The sequence below is a fragment of the Leptidea sinapis genome, chromosome Z (assembly GCF_905404315.1).
Source record: "Leptidea sinapis chromosome Z, ilLepSina1.1, whole genome shotgun sequence".
Taxonomy (NCBI): Eukaryota; Metazoa; Arthropoda; class Insecta; order Lepidoptera; family Pieridae; genus Leptidea; species Leptidea sinapis.
In genome coordinates this window covers 28,235,777-28,259,851 of record NC_066312.1, presented here as the reverse complement: position 1 = coordinate 28,259,851, position 24,075 = coordinate 28,235,777, and the positions used below count along the sequence as shown (strand labels likewise).

At 33.8% G+C, this 24,075-nt stretch overlaps 1 protein-coding gene across 1 annotated transcript; it reads right to left on the bottom strand.

Annotated features, from left to right (window-relative positions):
* Nucleotides 1-5,158: 5,158 nt before the first annotated feature.
* Nucleotides 5,159-5,479, bottom strand: LOC126979021 (uncharacterized). The gene has a single exon (XM_050828168.1). The coding sequence runs from the start codon at nucleotides 5,477-5,479 to the stop codon at nucleotides 5,159-5,161; it is 321 nt and encodes a 106-aa protein (XP_050684125.1).
* Between the last annotated feature and the right edge of the window lie 18,596 nt (nucleotides 5,480-24,075).

The following is a 24,075-nucleotide window of genomic DNA, read 5'->3' as shown; positions in this document are numbered from 1 at the left end:
AAATTTGGCACTTGTGAAATTGTACTTATATTAATGTGGACTGATGACCGCTTATATTATTCGGTTATATTAAGGACTTCATTTATATTACGACATCACTCTAGGTACTTCTGTTTTATTAACGTTGATAAAATCCAAATTAGAGACATCTAAATAAAACCTTTTAGAAGCACAATGAAGATAAAGTCACGCGTTTTCCTGAAGATTGCTGAATTCCTTTATAATATATCAATGATAGATAGTATTTCCTTGAGGATAGGATAAATATTTTTCAGATTGGTTCCATTTTTAACATGAAATTAAACATTTACAGAAAATATCATAAAGTGCAGTTGAAGTGATGAAAATTAACACAAACAGCTACTGGCACATTTTTGATAAGTTTTATGTATTTCACATAAGATATCTCAGATAATAGGGAAGCAAAAGATTTGAAAAGTCAATAAATATAATTTAGTGAATGAAAACAACACCAAACACATTTATTTATTTATACAATTCATCATTAATTCAGACATTCTTCTCGCTCACAGTACCTATGTCAGGCATTATGACATTATTCCCGTCCATTCATCCACGAAAAAGTCACACTCGGGGTTTGCTTTCAGAAGAGCGTTCAGCGCGGTGAGGGTCAGAGCTATAGCTAACTGTGCATGCGCTACTGTGCACCTCTGCCGTACCTCAGAGATACCTTCAGAACTTTTGTAAGGAGAACTATAGAGGCGTCTTCGTGCGGATTCCAGATGCCGGCGCTAGATACTAATTTTGATCTAATTAACGCATTGTAGATCAGCCGGATGACATTTGCGTGGCGAAAATCCCTTGCATTTCTAAGAACGAAGCCGAGGCGCCTATGCGATTATCATGCCAGAGCAATAACATGATCATTAAAGTTCAGTTTATGATTAAACATTACCCCTAGGTCGTGACGTTTGCAGAACTGGGAGTGGGCCAAGAATCGAGCCCTGACAAACTCCAGAAAGCGTGTGATATTGCGGGGACTCGAATATGCCGATCCTGTCATACTGCCTACGATTACAGAGGTAGTCACCAAGCAATCGAAGAAGTCCAGAGACGAAGCCGAACATGTCAGCCACTGGTATATTTTTGTTATATAAGAGGGGGTAAACCGGCAAGAGGAGAATTGGTAAGGCAACCAGCCCTTGGACATCCGCAAACCTGGGGGTCAAAAGTTGCGTTGTGCCCTTAAATTCATGGGAGTATGGTCTTAAATACATATAACAACTAGTTAATCTTAAATTCATACACTTATACGTTTTTAGTTGAATTTTGTTTTTTGCCAATTTATAAATTATTTATAGTGGTAGAACAGAGAATTTGGTATACATAATATAATTACAGATTATATTAATAATTCATACAGATATATTCAAGTTTGAAATTAGTACAGATAAGTACAGTAGTTTATGTACAATTAATACAGGAGTTTTTGACGTTCAATAAGTGATTTTGAATCCTATTTTGAATAATAATACTTGAATTTGAATGCAAATACTAATACTTTTCTTTCATAACACGAGAGGAATCATAAGACAATTAAACAACTGAAATATAAGAAGTTTAAGACCCAACGTCTATATTACATATTGGACATAGAGTCGAGTTCGGCAAAAGTACAAAGTTATTATGTATTGAAAAAACAATACAACTGCCTCACAAAATAATAGCAAAATCCCGCATTATGATAAGGTAATAATAATTTACAGAAAAGCCACTTACTATGAACGTTACACTACATTAGGTCCACTTGAGCCGAGCAGAGGATAAAAATTATTGTCAGAAGTGCCATGAAAATATATATTTCTTATCCCACACAGTAGGGATGAATACTTACGTATTAAGTAATACTTATGAGCGTAGATATTACTCGCACCTAATATGTTATGTACAAGTACCGTTCAATACAATTTATATAGAAGTGCTTGAATTTATTGTATTTCTAAATAATTCATTTGGCAACGAATCTTTTTTGAGTGCTTCAGCTTAGTTGAATTGTTACTCATCCTGTGAAATAGGAAGTAATATGAGCTTCTATGTATATGCTATGACAAATTCGAAGGTCATAATGTCATAGCTCCATATTATTTTGAAGGTTATATATAACACTGACTTAAAACCTTATTATAATCACATTGACAAACATTTATAAAATACTGTTATAATACTGAAGATTTGCTTACCGATAGTTACATTAGCTGTTATAATTATAATGGAAGTAGGTAATTCATTACTCGTAAAAATGCGCATTGCTTGAATAGCTGAAATCTCTTTTATTTTTTGGAATAATTCTGGCTTTCATGCAGGTAGATAAACTATCGTTGCTCCATTATTTCACGCTGTCAATGCGTGAGTTTAGGGAAATCCTTTCCATAGATTGACTAACGATTTGCGACTTACTTTCACTTTCCAGCAGAGTTTGCCGAAAAAAGTAGTAAATTATTTAAGACTCAATATTATTAAAAGGTGGTGTTGAATAACATGCGTGTACTGAATTATTATGATTATTGGTTATATTACATCAATTTGTGAAGATTTTGTGACATTTTCTTTTTTAGAAGACGTAATTTATATGCGTTCTCAGTTATAGCAAGATTACAATGTATATTATTACCACAAAGTTGAAGCATTTTTTAACGCGCTTATGTCTGGATCAATCATTCCGATATTATTATTTTAAATATAGGTTCGTGTAGTTTTGTTATAATACCGGGTATCTAGATGCATGCCATAGTGCTAGAATCAGTGCTACGGAGTGACTTTAAATATTGTTATATAGGTGTGCGCTTATGAATAGATCTATATAATTGACAACATATAATATAGTAACATTACACAAAACATTGCGAATTACGTGCAATGTGTCGGATGACTTAATCATTTAAATTCTAGGTTAGCATTAATTAAACTCAAAATAATTACTTTCTGATGGTATGTGATACGGCCCCCCGATACAATATAATGTCAGTTCGGTTACGTGTCAGCTCAGAAATTTTACTAACTACAGCGACATTCAAACCGAGAAACAATAATGCTTGTACGTTACTGCTTCACAGATAAAGGCGCCGTTGTGTGTCCACCTGGCTGTGGGGACTATAGTAGAGTAACAAGGTCCAACCAGCACCATTGTGGTAACTTATGTAGAGTAACAAGGTCCAACCGGCAACACTGTGGGGACTCACGTAGAGTAACAAGGTCCAACCAGCACCATTGTAGCGACTTATGTAGAGTAACAAGGTTCAAGCAGCATTACTGTGGTGACTCATGTAGACTAACACGGTCCAACCAGCCATTGTAGGGGCTCACGTAGAGTAAATTGGTCCAACCAGCACCACTGTGGTGACTCATGTAGACTAACATGGTCCAACCAGCAACACTGTGGGGACTCACGTAGAGAAACAAGGTCCAAGCAGCACCACTGTGGTGACACATGTAGACTAACACGGTCCAACCAGCAACACTGTGGGGACTCACGTAGAGTAACAAGATCCAACCAGCACCATTGTGGTAACTTATGTAGAGTAACTTATGTAGACTAACACGGTCCAACCAGCAACACTGTGGGGACTCACGTAGAGTAACAAGATCCAACCAGCACCATTGTGGTAACTTATGTAGAGTAACAAGGTCCAACCAGCAACACTGTGGGGACTCACGTAGAGTAACAAGGTCCAACCAGCACCATTGTAGTAACTTATGTAGAGTAACAAGGTCCGACCAGCAACACTGTGGGGACTCACGTAGAGTAACAAGGTCCAACCAGCATTACTGTGGTGACTCATGTAGACTAACACGGTCCAACCAGCAACACTGTGGGGATTCACGTAGAGTAACAAGGTCCAAGCAGCACCACTGTGGTGACACATGTAGACTAACACGGTCCAACCAGCAACACTGTGGGGACTCACGTAGAGTAACAAGATCCAACCAGCACCATTGTGGTAACTTATGTAGAGTAACAAGGTCCAACCAGCAACACTGTGGGGACTCACGTAGAGTAACAAGGTCCAACCAGCACCATTGTAGTAACTTATGTAGAGTAACAAGGTCCAAGCAGCATTACTGTGGTGACTCATGTAGACTAACACGGTCCAACCAGCAACACTGTGGGGACTCACGTAGAGAAACAAGGTACAAGCAGCACCACTGTGGTGACTCATGTAGACTAACACGGTCCAACAAGCAACACTGTGGGGACTCACGTAGAGTAACAAGGTCCAACCAGCAACACTCTGGGGACTCACGTAGAGTAACAAGGTCCAAGCAGCATTACTGTGGTGACTCATGTAGACTAACATGGTCCAACCAGCAACACTGTGGGGACTCACGTAGAGTAAATAGGTCCAACCAGCACCACTGTGGTGACTCATGTAGACTAACACGGTCCAACCAGCAACACTGTGGGGACTCACGTAGAGTAACAAGGTCCAACCAGCACCATTGTAGTAACTTATGTAGAGTAACAAGATCCAAGCAGCATTACTGTGGTGACTCATGTAGACTAACACGGTCCAACCAGCAACACTGTGGGGACTCACGTAGAGTAAATAGGTCCAACCAGCACCACTGTGGTGACTCATGTAGACTAACACGGTCCAACCAGCAACACTGTGGGGACTCACGTAGAGTAACAAGGTCCAACCAGCACCATTGTGGTAACTTATCTAGAGTAACAAGGTCCAACCAGCAACACTGTGGGGACTCACGTAGAGTAACAAGGTCCAACCAGCACCATTGTAGTAACTTATGTAGAGTAACAAGGTCCAACCAGCAACACTGTGGGGATTCACGTAGAGTAACAAGGTCCAACCAGCACCATTGTAGTAACTTATGTAGAGTAACAAGGTCCAAGCAGCATTAATGTGGTGACTCATGTAGACTAACACGATCCAACCAGCAACACTGTGGGGACTCACGTAGAGTAAATAGGTCCAACCAGCACCACTGTGGTGACTCATGTAGACTAACATGGTCCAACCAGCAACACTCTGGGGACTCACGTAGAGTAACAAGGTCCAAGCAGCACCACTGTGGTGACTCATGTAGACTAACACGGTCCAACCAGCAACACTATGTTGACTCATGTAGACTAACACGGTCCAACCAGCAACACTGTGGGGACTCACGTAGAGTAACAAGGTTAAGCAGCATTACTGTGGTGACTCATGTAGACTAACACGGTCCAATCAGCAACACTGTGGGGACTCACGTAGAGGAACAAGGTCCAAGCAGCACCACTGAGGTGACTCATGTAGACTAACATGGTCCAACCAGCAGCACTGTGGTGACTCAAGTAGAATAACAAGGTCCAACCAGCAACACTGTGGGGACTCATGTAGAGTAACAAGGTCCAACCAGCAACACTGTGGGGACTCATGTAGAGTAACAAGGTCCAACCAGCAAAACTGTGGTGAGTTGTGTAGAGTAACACGTTCCAACCAGCAACACTGTGGGGACTCATGTAGAGTAACAAGAGAGATTTGATCATTTACCATCAGTAGAAACACGTGCGCTTTTCTCCTTTTTTTCATTCATTTTTTCATTTGAGCTAGAAGCCGTCAACTGCTGGACAAAGACCCTGCACCAAAGATCGCCATCACGATCGGTCCTGCACTGAATTTATCCAATCTATTATATTATGCAATAATTATAAGCTAGATTAAATACCAATTATGTTCTAGACTGTATTTATTGAAGGATATTATGTATGTTGGATCATCACTAATACATAAATGTTTAAACTTATTTTGAAGAACTTTAAGATTCTTAAATCAACGGAATCACTTAAAATCAATAGATATATTAAATTTTATATCGATACAATTTTGTTATTTAAATACACAATGTTGTATTTCATGTCTCTAAATTTTTAACAAAATGCACTATTTTGTAATAATATTTCATTATCCTTAAGAATGAATAGAATTGTTGTAAGTAGCCAAGTCAAGAAATGCTCTGACTCAATTACATTATGCCGGCGCCTCACTTTGTAAATTGCAACACATTATGAAAACTAAAGCTTTTCTTTCAAGACCCTTTTGTTTTAAAGTGGTTTTAAATTACTTTCTTGACTGTTATGCCTGTTTTATAAGATATTATTATAAGGACTATTGTACGACAATTGAAAATGAATATAAATGATGTTCTGATTTATAATTCTGGGATATAAATGTATAAGTTAGCCACGTGTGTGATGTGAAACATTGTTTCATTCTGCAGCTCTTCAATTTTTTATCGTAGTTCTAGTCCTGTCTGCACATCATCTAAAAAAAAGGTAAACGGTTGACCCTAAAAGACCGTCCCTGCAACTTCCCGCTTATTCCTTACCTAAACGCAGCTTTTTCAGCCTCATAAAGAATATTTGAGTATCAATTCATCGCACTTAGATCGCACTCGGAATGTCAAAGTAATTCCGAAAAAACACATTTTTCGGTGTTCTTTCGTCAACCCACGAACGAATCAATCGATTTTCTACGGCTTGGTGGTGATCGACGTGGTTTTTTGATGTTAAGAGTTACTCCAAAAAAAACATATTATATGATAAAAAAAAGTTAAAAGAGGACTACATACAAACAGACATACACACACACATACATACATACAGACGTACGTACATCATCACGGGAATAGTCAGAGAAGCTTCTGATCTGATGAAAACTCGACTTTCGAAAAACGGGGTAAAACCAATAACTTCCCGAATTTTCAAAAAAATTTAATTTTCTTAGCGGGAAGTTAAAAAACATATATTTGACAGAATGACCATTAAATAAAATTGCAAATCGCCTACTGAACTGGTTAACCTTTAGAGTTTTAAGTAATATAGGTTTTATAAAAATAACAAATATAATTAATTCCATTTTCTTCGATCTGAAGATCGATATTCACAAAATATTCTTTTTCGTTCATAAACACTTTTATCAATTATGAAATGAGATATTCCTTTACTCGAATTTTAAAGTATTCTGGTCTAAAATATGTATTAAATGAAGAAAAAATTATACTTCAGCAGGTCATTAAACATTTATCATGTCCAGCAAAGTGAACATTTTAAGAAATATACTTTCGTTTCAAATGTTATGAACATAAATATACAGTTTGTGCTGCTTTTAAATTACATCTACAGCATGAGTCAACTAAAAAGTATATTAATTAATGTAAATATGAATTGTTGTTGTTTGAAGCCAAGAATATAACTTCCTTTTCGTTAATGTTTTGGGTTCCATATCGAAACCAACAAAAATCCTCATACTAAGACTACGTTTCTCTGTTCTTCTGTACGTCTATCCTTTTGTTAATCAGTGGTTATTCCATAAACAGCTATAGTTAGATAACCAATATTAAGACAGTGTGCGTACTAATTACTGGCACTTTAATTAAAAGTAATAAATACCAAGATGGCCAATTGTAAAATGGCTAAATGCAAATAATGAAAAGTAATTATTTTAGAAAAGTATTTAATAAGTCCACATCTTGTCTTACATCATGTACAAAGGTCTGTGACCCTCATAAAACAATTTGACTCATAGTTTTCTGTTTTTCTTATTCAATTTTTTTTAACTAACTTACGTGGAGCTCATTTAAGAGTACGTGACCACTCAGCCTATTAAAATATAAATAAATATGTGATACATTTTCATTTCGAGTTTCACAAACTGACACTGAAGCAAGCTATCCTCACTAACGCTAATTGTAAGAAGCTACGAACGCAACGGGCCAATTTGCGGTGAAGGGGTCAATTCGTTTTGCCTTCATATTTGCCCTTGACGTGCACCACTTATGGTTGAGCACTATGCCGCGGTGTGTGAAGTACCTGCTCGTAGTCGAACATTTCCGATAACACTAAGGGGGAGGCTACTTTGCATAGGGAGCCAGCTTGACCCTGCCGTCAAGCAGTTGTCTGCTAGTACTATCTATGTTTCTCTGAGGTAAGAGCTCTGTAGGTAGTGAATAACTGGACTGAGATATTTAACATCTTATGTGTCAAATTGACGAGCGGAATCGCGATACCGCTCAATATTTTTTTTGAATTTTGAGCGGTACTGCGTTGTAATGGCCAGCAGAAACATCCTCATCTACAGAAAATAACTCGAATTATAGTAACAACTTACCATCTCTATTTTTATATGAAAGAGGAGGACAAACCAGTGTACGCTACCTGCTGTTAAGCGATCACCGCTGTCCACACTTTCTTGACACACAAGAGGAATCGCAGGCACGTTGACGGCTTGTTAGATGGTTGTTTTGGTTTTTTTAAAGGTATCTTAAACTGTCCCGGAAACACCACGCAATTAAAAACATGTGACAGTTTAGTTGTACGAGCAAGAAAGTTCCGTGAATTCCGCTCTATGTAGACTAGGGTCGATAATTTTTGAAACCAAAAAAAATTGCAGTAGGATGAAACCCATTGGTAAAGGATGAGAATATAACAAAAAATAATGTTTCGTAGCAGCAAAAATATGGATTACGATTAATCAAATCTATTTATAAATGTAAAAAGGATAATGAATCAGTGTTAAATTAACCTTTCTTTTCAATTTTATTGATTTTCTAATCCATATTTTTGCTGCTACTTAATAACAGGTGTGAATTATTTATGAAATGCCTTTTGTTGGACTTAAATTTTCCGAACATTTACAATTGTAATTTATATTTTTTATTTTACACCATCAGAAAGTAGGTATTTAAACGAACAAAAAGCCCCCAAACTTTTTGAAAAAAGCTGATATTTTCACGTCAGAATTATCGATTGAAAATTAGGGTGCTTTTATAATACTAAGTTAAAATAAGGCAAAAAAATAAATATTTTAAATCAAATAAATTACAGTGTATTTGGGACATAATAAGGTACCAACCAAAATATTGGTTTTTTGAATTTTTCACATAAATTTTGAGGTTATGTGAAAAAAGTGTAAGTACAAAAGTTGTAGATCTCTTTATTACCTACAACTTTGCCAATTAATTTTTGCCATAGGGCTTGTAGTTTTGCCGGAAATCGAGATAAACCGTTTTTTACCCTAAAACACCCCCCCTTTCTACTTCCCGACCTCAGATCGCCCGTAATTTATTTTCCCTTCATTTTTGTTATATTCTCGTCCTTTTTCAATGGGTTTCATCCTATTATTATTTTGTTTCACTTTTTATCATTTTCAAAGGCTTCGGCACTGGTCTAATGGTGGAATACATCACATCCAGATACTGAGAAATATATTTAAATTACGCTGCTGGTACGGTGATGGAATTGGGAAAAAACAGAAGTTTTTAAAGAAGTACGGAACCCTGAAACAGCATTAATATCATATATATGCTGGCTTCAAGGAAAATACGTAAAGTAAAACAATGAATATTGTTCCATAACAAATATTAATAAATATTTGTATAGGTCTTGATAGCCAAAGTCATGAATGTTCATTGCCGCAAAACATTTGGACGCATACATAATTTGACAAAGATCCGCTCTTATAACGACGTCTTTTTCATAATTTTCCTATTTCAATGTAATATTCTACTAATAAAATGGTTACGCGTCATAACATCCAATAACTATACCGTTTACTGTTTTTTCTATTTACAATCTTTCATCATCATGTCATTAAACCGGGTCACCGAATGATATGAATCCTCATTATTATTCATTGTTTTAACTACTTATATAAACTCGAAATCTTGAAGTAGTATTATACGATACGAGATTTATATTTGAATTTATTTCCTGCTGTTGACATTTCAATAACCCATCTATGGAATTTTTTGGTGTTTTTTTTTTCAATACACCTACAGGCAGGTGGTATTTTGGTATTTTCAGTTTGTTATTTCTTTATGAATGTGACAGGTAAGAGTTTTCTTAATCGTATGAGATAACAAACACTATGTAAGTAGTTTTTTAATACAGAAGTATTAAGTACTCTTGTTTCTTTCACAGACTGAAAGAAACAAGAGAAGCGATATAACAATACGAATGGCTGCTATTTTGGATTTTTGGTTATGATATAATATATCAGCTGTTTAATGACTGACGGACAGCGCAATCGTAGTAACATAGTGCTCGTAACCTTATGATTATAAACCTTACAATTATTAGAAAATTTTAAATCATAATATATGCAGAGATTAAACATCATCACCATTATCATCAGCCGGAAGACGTCTACGGCTGGACAAAGGCCTCCCCCAAAGATCTCCACGACCATCGAACCTGCGCTGTCCTCACCCAAAGTATTTAGTCCCAACATTAACAAACCTTACTGTCTCCATATTTAATAATATAACCTGATATAAATTTCAAGTATAACTATATGTCTCCGAGTTCTTTCTAGTTAACAACTTCTTAAACTCGTCGATACCAGCTGCCATTGTACATTCCGTCGTAGACTGTCTTTGGTAGCAATATTGTTCTTTGTGAAATCGTTGTATTTTATAAGTAGGAAGTTGAAATGTAGTCTTCATGTATTTTTATACACCAAAGGAATATTACTTAAAAGTCATTGTGTTGTAAATTTGTGACCGAATTTTTTTTTTTTCACTTGTTGGCTTCTTGTGTTATGGTTGCTTCATATTCGAATCGAATATACAAGAAACGCAGTGTATTAAATCCCAAATTTTCCCTGGGCGGCAGTGATCACTTTCCATCAAGTGATTCCCATGCCCATCTGCCTTCTTTTTCCACAAAAAAATCATTATTTCTATTCATTATTCAAATAGTACGTATTTCTTAAAATAGACTTCTATTTCAAGAAGTACTTCATTCAAACCTCGAACAAAGGCCCAATGGTAAGAATCATTAAATTTACATTTTATTTTTTTAAATTATGGATTGTTAATATTTAAAAAACTCATTTGATTTTAATAATAAATATATTCAGCAATGTAATACTATTTTAATTTTCTTTAACATAATCACATATAAGATGATATAGGGAAAACAATATTACTAAAAGTAAAAGTGGCTTCATACATAGTTCTGTTTTTGTAAGTTAATGAGTTCTTGCAGTAAGCTGTCGAATTATTTAGGGGTGAGACGTATTTATCGTCACAGGTATTTAAATATCATCATCAACTGTTACTGAACAAGTATTTGATCACAAGTAGTATTTTAGGAACGACTGATATTTGAGTAACAACTGTTACTAACAAGTATTTAATTACAACAGATATTTAAGTAATAGCTGTTACTGGACAAACGATAAGGAGTATTTAGTAGGTAACAACTAGTATTTTGTTACAGCTATAATTGTGTGATTTATAGGTCTGTTATATTATTTTTGATTCAAAAGGTAATAAAATAGTTATGGTTCAACTCTTCTTTTAAATGTGGGATAAAAAAAACCCTGTTTACTTATATTGTCTACTGAATATTTTTCTTTCAGACGTACTCGTAAATAATCGATACATCACTTCCATACATTTATTTAACATACCATTGCTTAGATAAGTTAGGTAGGTAAATAAATTATTAAAGTAAATTTGCAATGAGAGACTCTGTTTTTATTTCCATTATGGAGGTAGGTATCTACCTAAAATTTTTGTTTCTGATATAGTTTTTATATTCGTATCACAGCTCACCTCTTCGTAAGAAAAAACTATATTAGTAACCTGATAGTGCCTACTGAATAATATATTTAATGATGTTTATTTCTTCTTTATTCCTGAATTGTTTGTATGATAAGGGCACATTTTAATTATGTACTAGGTGAGGATCACTATTTAAGCAAGCATAGGTAGTATTGAAATAAAATGAATACGAAAGTATAATGATTATTTTTATTACATCAAAACTATTAAAATAATTAGGTCAGTACAGTTTTACCTAAACAGAACTTTTGAAATTCGAAGTTACCACAAGATAAAGTACTATGTAATACGTATCGATGGCCCTAACAAGTAACACAAAACAACGAAAAATATACGCTCCAGTACAGTAGCTAGTATATTATAATTCACAGATAGAATTAAAATAACAGCTTGTATTTTGTAACTGGTATTGGTCACTTACTTTAGAGTCACAGTCCCCGTCATACCAAGTAATTAGTATTGCATTTAGCCTTCTTAATCTCAATACTAATAATTATATATTTATATTATAACAATTATTACAATATATAATTTGTTCACAGTTTTTTATATTTCACAAGAGCTCTTACTATAATAGTAAGTCGCCCTTCCAAAAAGTGATTAATATAAATATATTATCATGGTAACCTGGTAACGAACATAAATTAAAATATACTAAGATCAGATGTTGATAAACATACATAGTGCGTTGTGTTTTCTGCTGCATCTGGTTATAACGCCATCTATCGGTGATTTGAGTAAGCTGGTTAAACCAAGCTAACATTTTAATTTAATAGCGATGGTGAAGATGTGAATATTCGTATCGTCTGTGCATTCGATTGTTAAAGATTAATATAAATCAGGCTTTAAAAGCTTCTCACTGTTAGGCCTTCGCTTATTCAAACTTATAGGAATCGGTAGAACTCTACACGTGACCAACGAAGTTGGAAAGTATTTATGTATGCTTTTACGCTTAGTATTTGGATATTAATTATATATTCCAAAGTAAGTGCCTACTCTTTTAACATAAATCAAGTACAACAACATCCAACAAATTCGTCAATAATATCTCGTAACATCAAGAGTTATTTCATAAAATTTGTTATATTATAATAATCTTTGTTTAGTATTGCTCAAAGGTGTTTGTCGGAACGTCTTAAATACCATAATTCTTTATCAAATCAAATTATTTAAACTCTATTTCTTAGCTTATGTATTAAAAAAAGACAGTGAATATTTTAAAAATTTATGAATCTAGCCGAAAGCGTTTTCCTTTCTTTTTGTCAGTGACTTTCTTATGCATAAAACGTCATTGTTTTTAGTAAATAGGTCTTCGATACGTTAAAATTAAGATTTGGAAACAGCTATGATTTTTATCATTATCAAATAATAATACATTAACCATAAATTTATTTAAACAACAATAAGATACGTTTAAAAATATCAAATTTAAGTTTATCGAAGTTTTTATTTAATATAAAATCAATATATTTGTTAAGGCGACTTTAATCTATCTTTATATATATATAATTCTTCTGTACGTGTGTTAACAGTGAACTCCTCCTAAACGGCTGGTGTGATTTGAATGATTTTTTTTTTGTGTGTGTTCAAGTGGATTTTAGGAATGTTCAGATTCACAATTGAACTACCTTCTAAATGGCTGGACTGGATTTTGATGATTTTTTTTTAATGTTCCAGTGAATTTGAGACTTTGTGATTTTCAAATTTAAGACGAGTGTACAGGACAACGTCTGTCGAGTCGGCTAGTAGTATATAAATACAATTGTATCGACATACACAGCTCACATTTTAACTGAAAGATGAGTTTGAAGCTGTCCAAAGTGGCGCTGAATAACACATGAGACAAAACGGTCTACAATGAAAAGTCCTTAGACCTTCGACTACTATCTTCACAATTGGATGGAATTAAACTTTCAGTTGCAGTGTTGGAAATATGTATTGTTTTTTCTTTTATATAACGTTATCCACAGGTTTTACAATATGATTATTAAATAATTAAAACACTATCAATCAATGACTTTAAATAAGAAACCAAGTCTATTATTTATATTCAATATTCATTGCAGTTTCAAAATGGGGCTAGCCAACATTTAAAAGTGAAATGCGTATTTCACCTAAAGTGCCTGACTAAAGGGATCTTTCTCAAGTTAAAAAAGCATGAAACAAAGGAAGAAGAACTATATATTAATCTCATTGCAATTTAATAATTGACAATAATTTACTATTTCGGACTTTTGTGAACAATAAAACATACACTGCAATTGATTTACAAAAGCTATCTGTAATTCAAAATAAAGTCTGCTGCGTTCCATCTTAGTATTCGATCGGTGCCAAAGGTTATACTTACCTCACTTATAAAATACTTGGCCATCAAATATAAGTTTAACTGAAGGTCTTTTGCGCTCTTTTTAATAAAATATACAATTCTAGCTTTAACCCGCGACTTCGTCCACGTGGTATAAGTACTTTCGGTAGCATATTTTATTTTGGTTTCATTAAGGTGGAGTCTAAGAAGAGGAGGCCTCCTACTTGTAATCAATGTGGCACAGCACCGATAGGACCGGAACAGCTCGTCCCTTAAACACAGCGACGTATCTACGTCTCTCGCTTTCACTACACCACCAAGGTGGTGGAGAAGACAAGGTTCCGGTTGGGGGTCGAAAAGTTGGTGACACGTCAAGCAGAACATGTATCGACCTTCCTGGACGTAAAACTGTGGCCGAAGGGGGTCATGATACGCAAGTATCGTGGACGTCACCGACCAGATCGCCGCAAAATTTTGAAGTAGATTTAAGTAATATAAGAATGTATGTTAGACTATAAGGTATTTATGTTATGGGCCTTGTAGCCTTAAATAAAATGATTTATTATTATAATTACGAGTATTATCGACTGGCGCTGCGCTTTCAAAGGGCAAGCTAAGATATTTTGACGCAAAAAAGGAGCACAGAAGACGTCGAGTAGCAAAGAGTCCGTGACTAATATATTCACTGTAAACTTTATGTATGCGCTTTAAAACCATGTATAATATCATATTATAGAGCTCAGATTGCGTCCAATGAAACAGACGAAAGAAATTGCCTTCAGAACGGCATTATACCAACACATAATTGTATTAGTATTAAAACAATGTACCCGCATAAGATATCAAAATAATTTTTAAATCGACTGCTACAGACAATTTTTACGGCTGACCCCATTTTGACGGTTTGACGTATTTTACACAAATGATGTTTCATATATTACTATTTTTACTTTTACAGTCTGTTAAATGAACTTTCGTTTGGTATATTGTGTAGTTTGTCTTACTCCGTGTAATTTTAACAAAAAAAATATATCTGCCGTCCCCCCGCGACCAGACATAATATTATGTCTGCTTGCCACTTCAACGAATGCAGGACAAATAAACTATAGTCTAAAAGTGGTGAATTTAGAAAAGGAAGACTCATGATAATTCTAATACGGCAAAATACGCTGTATATAGGTATATGCTTCTACTAAGGAGATCGGATGCTAACATTCCCGATCCATTCTCTTAAAATTTAGTTTGTTATACTATCTCAACATCTTGCCACGACACGACACATGAAATACTTACCTTTAAATAGTTCCAGTACACATTTGTGCAGCACCAAATGATACTTTTTGTATACAAGTGCTTGGTTTGATGTTGAAAATATCAAAAACGCTATATGTATATAAAATTTAAAGAGTTATTTCAATTTCTCCCAGATTCTATTATAATATATAATTATTTGCTTTGAAATTGGTTCATAAGCGGCAGAGGTAATTTGGAAAGAGTGCCCAAATTGAGAACTTGTACAAAGTCGGTTGAAAAAAATAATAGTAGTCTTCATTCACAAGTGTCATTCATAGACAATATAATATATAGTGTGCGAGTAATAATAATAATAATAATAATAATAAACATCATCAGCCGGAAATTGGGGGAGGCCTTTGTCCAAGATTGGACATCTTGGACAAAGGCCTCCCCCAAAAAGTTCCACGACGATCGGTCCTGCGCTGCCCTCATCCAACGTATTCCGGCGATCTTGACCAGATCGTCGGTCCATCTTGTGGAGGGTCTGCCAAAGCCTGCGTCTTCCGGTATCCTAACAAATTTATATATCTCAAGTCATCAATATTTAGTTTAATTAATCACTTTAATAGTTATCAAATTAATACGTTGCAATAGTAGTGCTTCGCTGATTTCGAAATTATCTTTATAAAAACGAACAGTTAAATGTAAAGGAGGAAAAATGTATATACCTATTAAATCATTTACAGTTTGATTAAATAATAACTGATACAGATATTTTATTATAATTAACATGTTATTGCATTCCTACAGATAGTAATGGTACAATATTACGAGTCATTAAAATAATTTCAATCATAACTTAATTAACAAGATGGGCCTCACAGCAAAGTGATTAATTTGTGAAGTCTCAACTTTCAGAAGGTTCACAATAAATTATTACTTTGTGCAAATATCACATTAATCTTTTGTAAGATCATACCTATTATTATTTCTTTGGTGTCGAGTCTAGTCGGGAAAAACAAAAATAAAAGAAACACTTTATAAAATATGATTTTATTCAAAGCAGTTTTACAAATCGGTGGTAGTGATAATAATTTAATTGACAATTTGAAAGTATTTTTATAACTGTTTGAAAAAATTTAATAATACATATAAGTATATATATATAGTAATAATATTCAACTTTGACTTTGTCAAGACAACATTAGTACACTATGTTCACTTTTTAAACTGATGAGATGAACAAGAAGATCATCTGATTTTAAGTGCTAGTACGTTGAGCACTATCTTCAGGATTCAATTAAAATTAGTTGCAATAGACGTCTCTATCTCTTCCAGTAACAGATTTTTTTTTTGAAAATTTCCTTTCTTGTAGGGTCTTTTTAACCTACTTCAAAAAGGAGGAGGTTCTCAATTCGTCGGTATTTTTGTTACCTGAAAACTTTCGACTGGTTCAACCGATTTCTTTTTTTATTTGAAAACTGGTGCTTCCCATGTGGTCTCATTGTAATTTGGTCCAGATCTGACAATGGCATCAATGAGAAAATGATAAAGGTCTTAAATTTGCTATACGTATGTGGATGATAAACTTACATTTATTTTTAGATTTTTCATTGCTGCATTGAAAAATTTTGTATATATACGCAATATATTAAGACAATTTGTTACTTAGTGTACTTAAAAAACAAAAAATAAAAAAAAAATAACAAAAAAAACAATCGACTTCAAAAACACTATTCCAAAACAAAAGATAATATGCACCAAAAAGTATAAAAATAAATTCGTATTTCTGTACAATCTAATTAATTAATCTAATTCTAGTTGCAATTATTCTAATTTTTGGAGTCGGTGTCATCCAAGATAGGTTTGTAACTACATACATAGTTACAGGTAAGATGTGCTTGAGTCGTGAGGAGGCGAGAGCGGGTCGCAGCGGAAGGACACCGATTCCAAAATATCAATAATCGTAACTAGAATTAGATTAATTAATTAGATTGTATGAGAATATGCAATTATTTTTATACTTTTTAGTGCATATTATATCTATTGTTGTCGAATAGTTTTTCAGAAGTCGGTTGTTTTTTTTTTCTTTTTTTTATGTTCGCCAATATCAATAGATATTTTCGATTAAATATATACCTTTTTTTATCTTATTTTGTTGATATCAACCTTTGATGAGGTAACATCCTTAAAAACAATTTTAGAGGTCCTTCCAAACCCAAAATTTTTAGGATTTTATCTATATATATCTATGTTTTCCAGCTCATACACCAGTTTTTACATTACATTGCCTTCATGTACCTTAATATTGCAAACAATTCAGTTAATCAACTGGGGTGAGCAGATGTACTGTATGTTCAATTGTCAGCTTATGATCACAATACAATTGGTAACTGGTGAATTATGAATGATAACATATCGTAAGCCCTTGCCTTTACTGTGATTTGATATTATATCTATGTTAATAATGATACCACCTTCTAGCCGAAAGCGTTTTCATTACTTTTTAGTCAATGACTTTCTTATACATAAAACGTCATTGTTTTTAGTAAAAAGGTCGTCGATGCGTTAAAATTTAGATTTGGAAACAGCTATGATTTTCATGGTTATCAAGTAATAATATATTAATCATAAATTCAGTTAAACAACAATAAAGATACGTTTAACAATATGAAATTTAAGTTTATCGAAGTTTTTTATATTTGTTAAGTTTTTATATTTGTTAAATCAATATATTTGTTAAGGCGACTTTAATCTATCTTTATACAACGTGAATCAAAAAGGGTATACTATGCTTTGAACCCGACATTCCTTAGGTCATCTCTAATGACTATGTGAAGTCAGAAATGAATTAGCGTCAAATTTAAATACAATATTTAAAGTCCACAGTTTTCGCAAAAACTATGCATCCCGCAACACTTATCAGCTGTTTTTCTGAACTCTCTTTGACCTAAAACAGATGAATAACGTAGATGTGACATAATATCAGATAATATTAAAATGCCTACTGCTCATTGCACCTGTGAGGAAAATTATAATCTCATTTTGCCATGAAGACGAAGTTATTTTGTTTGTGCATTTTCTTTAGCTGACATTGAAAATCATTCTAAATTTGTATTTACTTTAATTATCAATGAAGATAGGTAATTCTAATCCAATTATGAAACTCTGTAATGCATATTTTTAGTTTAAAAGTTCGGCCTATCGGCATTTTTACTCTTTGAATTGTGTGTATGTGAATATCATGATTCAAATATTTACTGCTCTGTAATTTGAGAATGTTTATGTTTGTAAAATCAAAGGGATTGCCGATTGTAAAGGAACCTACACACCGGACCATTTTTAATTCAAGATATTTTTGTTGTGTTGGAAATTAAATGAGTTCTCATTTTTGATAAGTTATTACCTAAGCACTTTAATGTAGGATTATTTGAATGATTGATGTCTCAAGGTGACGATCGCAAAACCCAAAACGCGGTTTTGGGTTTATCTTAACTCTTGATCGGCACTGCATTGTAATGGGCAGGGCGAATCAATTACAATTCGCTGAATGTCCAGCTCGTCTTGTCCCTTCTTAACACAAAAAAATGTATTATCCAATAAAGATAATTCTAATAGGCTCCTATTAAGAAATTGTTCTTCACGGATAACTTTAGTCAAAATGGATGTCTTTGATCATTCTCGTATTAATAATAGATAGGTAGGTATTTCATTCTCGGGCCGGGCATTTACAAAGCATTGGGGTTTTAGTAAGAAATTTCTGAGTAGCAGCCCAGAGTTTAGAAATGTGGAGGCTTGCCCATATAATGTGGGTAAATATGAACCTTGTCCAATTTAACTCCCAGAAGACTCAAGTTTGCGCGTATACCACAACTAAAACCCCATTTGTCGTATCACCGCTCTTTGACAACACTTCCTTTACATCCTCGCCTAGTATCGGACTTCTGGGTCTCGAAATCTTGAGTGATTGTCATTTCGAGGCCATCTGGAGAGCAAAGACAAATAGGCTGTCATCTCTGGTCTGGCGCACCCCAGTAAGCTCGGTCCATTTGACCGCGCGCAACGCAGAGCAGGTTGAATTGTCGGGGACCCAGTGCTCTGTAAACGGCTGGATCACTTGGCGTTGCGTAGAGACATCGCCTCATTGTGTGTCTTCTACCGCATTTATCATGGGGAGAGTTTCGAAGAGCTGTTTCACCTGATTCCTGCTGCCGAATTCGGTCCTCCACAGTGCGGTTTTCAAGGACCTTTCTTATGAATGAACTTCCTTGTGCGGTGTTTCCGGGATGATACGACATGGGTACCTTCAATAAAATTGCATACACCTTCCTTAAAGGCCAGCAACGCTCCTGTGATTCCTCTGGTGTTGCAAGAGAATGCAAGCGGCGGTGATCACTTAATACCAGGTGACCCGTACGTTCGTTTTTCTTCCCTTTCCATAAAAAATTCAAGCCGCGTGTTATTTCGGCGAGTGTGCAGACCCCTTAATCATAATACCAAATTCAATGGACATTTTATTTAATAATTTTTATACTTTAGTAATTAGTTATGTTCCGACATTCATGTTTGTTAGATCGTCGCGTTGGACTTTTGGTTTGCAGTATTTTCGTATGATAATCATGGCAGATGATGGGAACAATGAATATTACGACATGATATTGTGTGTTGGTGCGGTGACAAATAACAATCTGGTTGCGGCTCGCGAATTGTACCACCGTCGGTACAATATGATAATAGGAGGCTTCCCTCATACGCCTGTTTCCGAAGATTGGTGCATGATTGAACCCTTCCTTTAGTGGTGTTGCTGCAAAATCTACGTACCTTCTTATAACTTTATCATGTGTGATGCACCTGGGCTGTTTTGTATGTACTAGTGATGAAATAACTAGGTATCTACTTAGGTACCTAACTACCTAAAACATAATCAACATGACGTGATGTGGTGTTTTCTGTGTATGTGAAACTCAAGGAGTGTTAAAAAGCTGCGCAGCAAGATTGGTATGCACTATTATTATCGAATACCTAATGTTTAAGTCCGTAGGTAGGTTACCTAATTTTGTTTACAAACAACGGTTCCGCCCATATTAAATGGCGGTCTCCTTAAAAGTTAGGTTTGTCTGAGAAAAGGAATTGAAAAATAATATTTTTATTTTGTAGGGGCTTGTTTTACTCTTATTTATTTTATTTATTCAAATTTAAACATCACAATACTATTGCATATGACTTTTATAACGTAGCATTGAAGGAATGTTATACCCTTTGTGATTCACGTTGTATAGATATATAATTCTTCTGTACGTGTGTTAACTGTGAACTCCTCCTAAACGGCTGGAGTGATGTAAATGAATTTTTTTGTGTGTGTTCAAGTGGATTTTAGGAATATTCAGATTCACAATTGAACTACCTTCTAAATGGCTGGACAGGATTTTGATGAATTTTTTTGAGTGTTCCAGTGAATTTGAGAATGGTTTAGACTTAAGATTCTCAATTCAGTCCATATATAATTATTATGTGTATGTTAATGAAGTCCTACTAACGGCTGGACCGATTTTTCAAAGTAAAGACGAGTGTACAGGACAACGTCTGTCGAGTCGGCTAGTAGTATATAAATACATAATTATTTAATATTAATTAATTAATATATATATATTAATATATAATTAATTAATATATAATTAATATTAATCGACTTACACAGCTCACATTTTTACTGAAAGATGAGTTTCAAGCTGTCCAAAGTGGCTCTGAATAACACATGAGACAAAACGGTCTACAATGAAAAGTCCTTAGACCTTCGAAATTAGTTATTACTTGTTCTATTCTACGATGGCATTGACAATAATTAATTATTAATTAATTAATTAATAACAAATACGGCTGTACGGGCTTGAACAACTTGAACTTGAAAACTAATGGACGAAGAAACCAAAAAAAAAATTGTCTGAAATCTTGGGAGCCAAGTTCACTCTGTTACTTTTGTGTTACACTGATGCACGCGCATCTTAAAATTTCACCCTCATTATTTTTTCATAACGGGCCTAAAGAAGTATAACTTCAAAAACCAAAAAACCATGTTTGTGTTATGTGAACAAAGCGTTATTCTCTTCTGAAAAAGTATTTTTAAATAAGATTATGTTTATTATTTAATTGTTGTTGTTAATTGTTAATGTTCGGGGCAACTGTTCCTTAACATTATAACGGACTTGTTTATTTTTTTTTCTTATGCATAAAACGACTAATTAGGCGCATATTATCACTTACCTCATTACATAGCATCTTTAGATTTTAGGCGTAAGTATTGCAATTACTAACATTTCTTCACAAATTTTATAGATTCTTGAACATTAAATTTGGGGAATATTTCAAATCACAGGTATGTCATTACTATAATAAATTTTGACGTAATGTTATCCTCAGAGTCAGCTGCTTACATTTTGAAACTTTTCTTCAACACAATCTACATAAAAAATGAGCTCGGGGTCACCAAGCACGCGCTTCTAAATGAAAGCCTTTTGAACTTGTAATTTCGTTTACATAATAATATGAAATGTATTCAAATTCGAAACGGAACTTCCATTTTGGGTGTTTAGCATCATGTCATTTATGTACAAAGTTTCATTATCATTTCAGAGATTAAGCTGTATTTGATTTAATTTTTATTTTTAATTAAGAAACAATAACAGAATTTTATATATTTTAACGAGCAATTCTTGTACATATAAAATTTGAATCTCTGAAACGGCTCCAATGATTTTCATAAAATTGAGTATACAGGGGCGATAAATCGATCTAGGTTTCAATTTAAAAAGATGTAGTTTTATACGTGTTTTAACAGCTACAATAACATTAGATTACAAAGGTAAATTTCTCCACTATACGAGTATAGAAGACTGCAATAGCTCAGATGGGCATTTTGTGATCCGGAAAACAGTAGATCCTTTTTTTTTTGTTCAAGTTTTGTACATTCTTAAAATTCCGAGCAAGACTCGGTCGTCCGGATATTAATTAATTAATGAGCGAATAAAAACTGCAATCAATCAATAATCAAGCACCTTATAATTTCAAAATAGAACAAACCCTGGCAAATACATCATCGTAACATCATTCCAAGCCTCACTGACTCTTTCAAACCTGCTCGGCTCATTTGTTCTATCTGAAACTCTGACGTCATAGCTGGGAGTATTATTAGACTGGAGTTGGAAAAATATACTTCCAAAATGCTTTTTGGGCTTCTTGGCATGTTTAAAAATGTATTCATGGCTTTTGATGAAATGTTTCATATTTTATTATTTGATAGGGATTAAAATTGTTTATAGCTCTGTTCAAATTAATCACGTGTTATAAGTTGGACGTAATAAGAATAATTAAATATTGTTTATTATTAAATACCTAAGTGATTTTGAGCAAAACATGATTTTAAATTGCGCTGCTATTATTTCTATAATAGGAGCAAAATATTTCACAAAAGTAAAGATTTAATAGAAAAATTAGTTGATATATTAAATTTGTTTTGAATGTTTAATTAAATTAACACTCATTCTAGGTAACAGAGAATTGAAAATATCAGATTATTTCGTTATTTCATACTCGAAACTCAAGAAATATAAAAAAGGAAATTTTTTCTGCTCACGTCCGTGAAGTACCATTTAGTTTTAAGAAGAAAAATAATATACCGATCGAGTGATCATACATATAAGAATAAATTAAACTTGCAAATGTTCATTATTAACAAAGGATTAAACTGCCTTTGCTACATATTGAAAGATTCTTATAATAAAGATCAACCAAACAGACCAGGTGGATGCTATCACTTGGGCCTTGTATGTGTTGAACTGATAACGACTGAACATTAACAAACCTTACTGTCTCCATATTTAATAATATAACCTGATATAAACTTCAAGTATAACTTTATCTGTCTCCGAGTTCTTTTTAGTTAACAACTTCTGAAACTCGTCGATACCAGCTGCCATTGTAATTTAAAATGTAAATTTGATCGAATATTGTACATTCCCTCGTAGACTGTCTTTGGTAGCAATATTGTTCTTTGTGAAATCGTTGTATTTTCTAGGTAGGAAGTTGAAATGTAGTCTTCGTATATTTTTATAACGCCAAAGGAATATTACTTAAAAGTCATTGTGTTGTAAATTTGTGACCGATTTTTTTTTTTTTCACTTGTTGGCTTCTTGTGTTATGGTTGCTTCATATTCGAATCGAATATACAAGAAACGCAGTCTATTAAATCCCTGGGCGGCAGTGATCACTTTCCATCAAGTGATTCTCATGCCCATCTGCCTTCTTTTTCCACAAAAAAAATCATTATTTCTATTCATTATTCAAATAGTACGTATTTCTTAAAATAGACTTCTATTTCAAGAAGTACTTCATTCAAACCTCGAACAAACGCCCAATGGCAAGAATTCATTAACTTTATATTTAATTTTTTTAAATTATTGATTGTTAATATACATACTGATATTTGAGTAACAACTGTTACTGGACAAGAATTTAATAACAACTAGTATTTTAGTAACAACCGATATTTAAGTAATAGCTGTTACTTGTCAAACGATAAGGAGTATTTAGTAGGTAACAACTAGTATTTTATTACAGCTATAATTGTGTGATTTATAGGTCTGTTATATTATTTTTGATTCAAAAGGTTAATTTTAAATAGTTATGGCTCAACCCTTAAATGTTGGATAAGAAAAACCCTGTTTACTTATATTGTCTACTGAATATTTTTCTTTCAGACGTATTCGTAAATAATAGATACATCACATCCATACATTTATTTAACATACTATTGCTTAGATAAGTTAGTTAGGTAATTAAAATATTAAAGGAAATTTCAAATGAAAGACTCTGTTTTTATTTCCATTATGGAGGTAGGTATCTACCTAAAATTTTTGTTTCTGATATAGTTTTTGTATTCGTATCACGGCTCA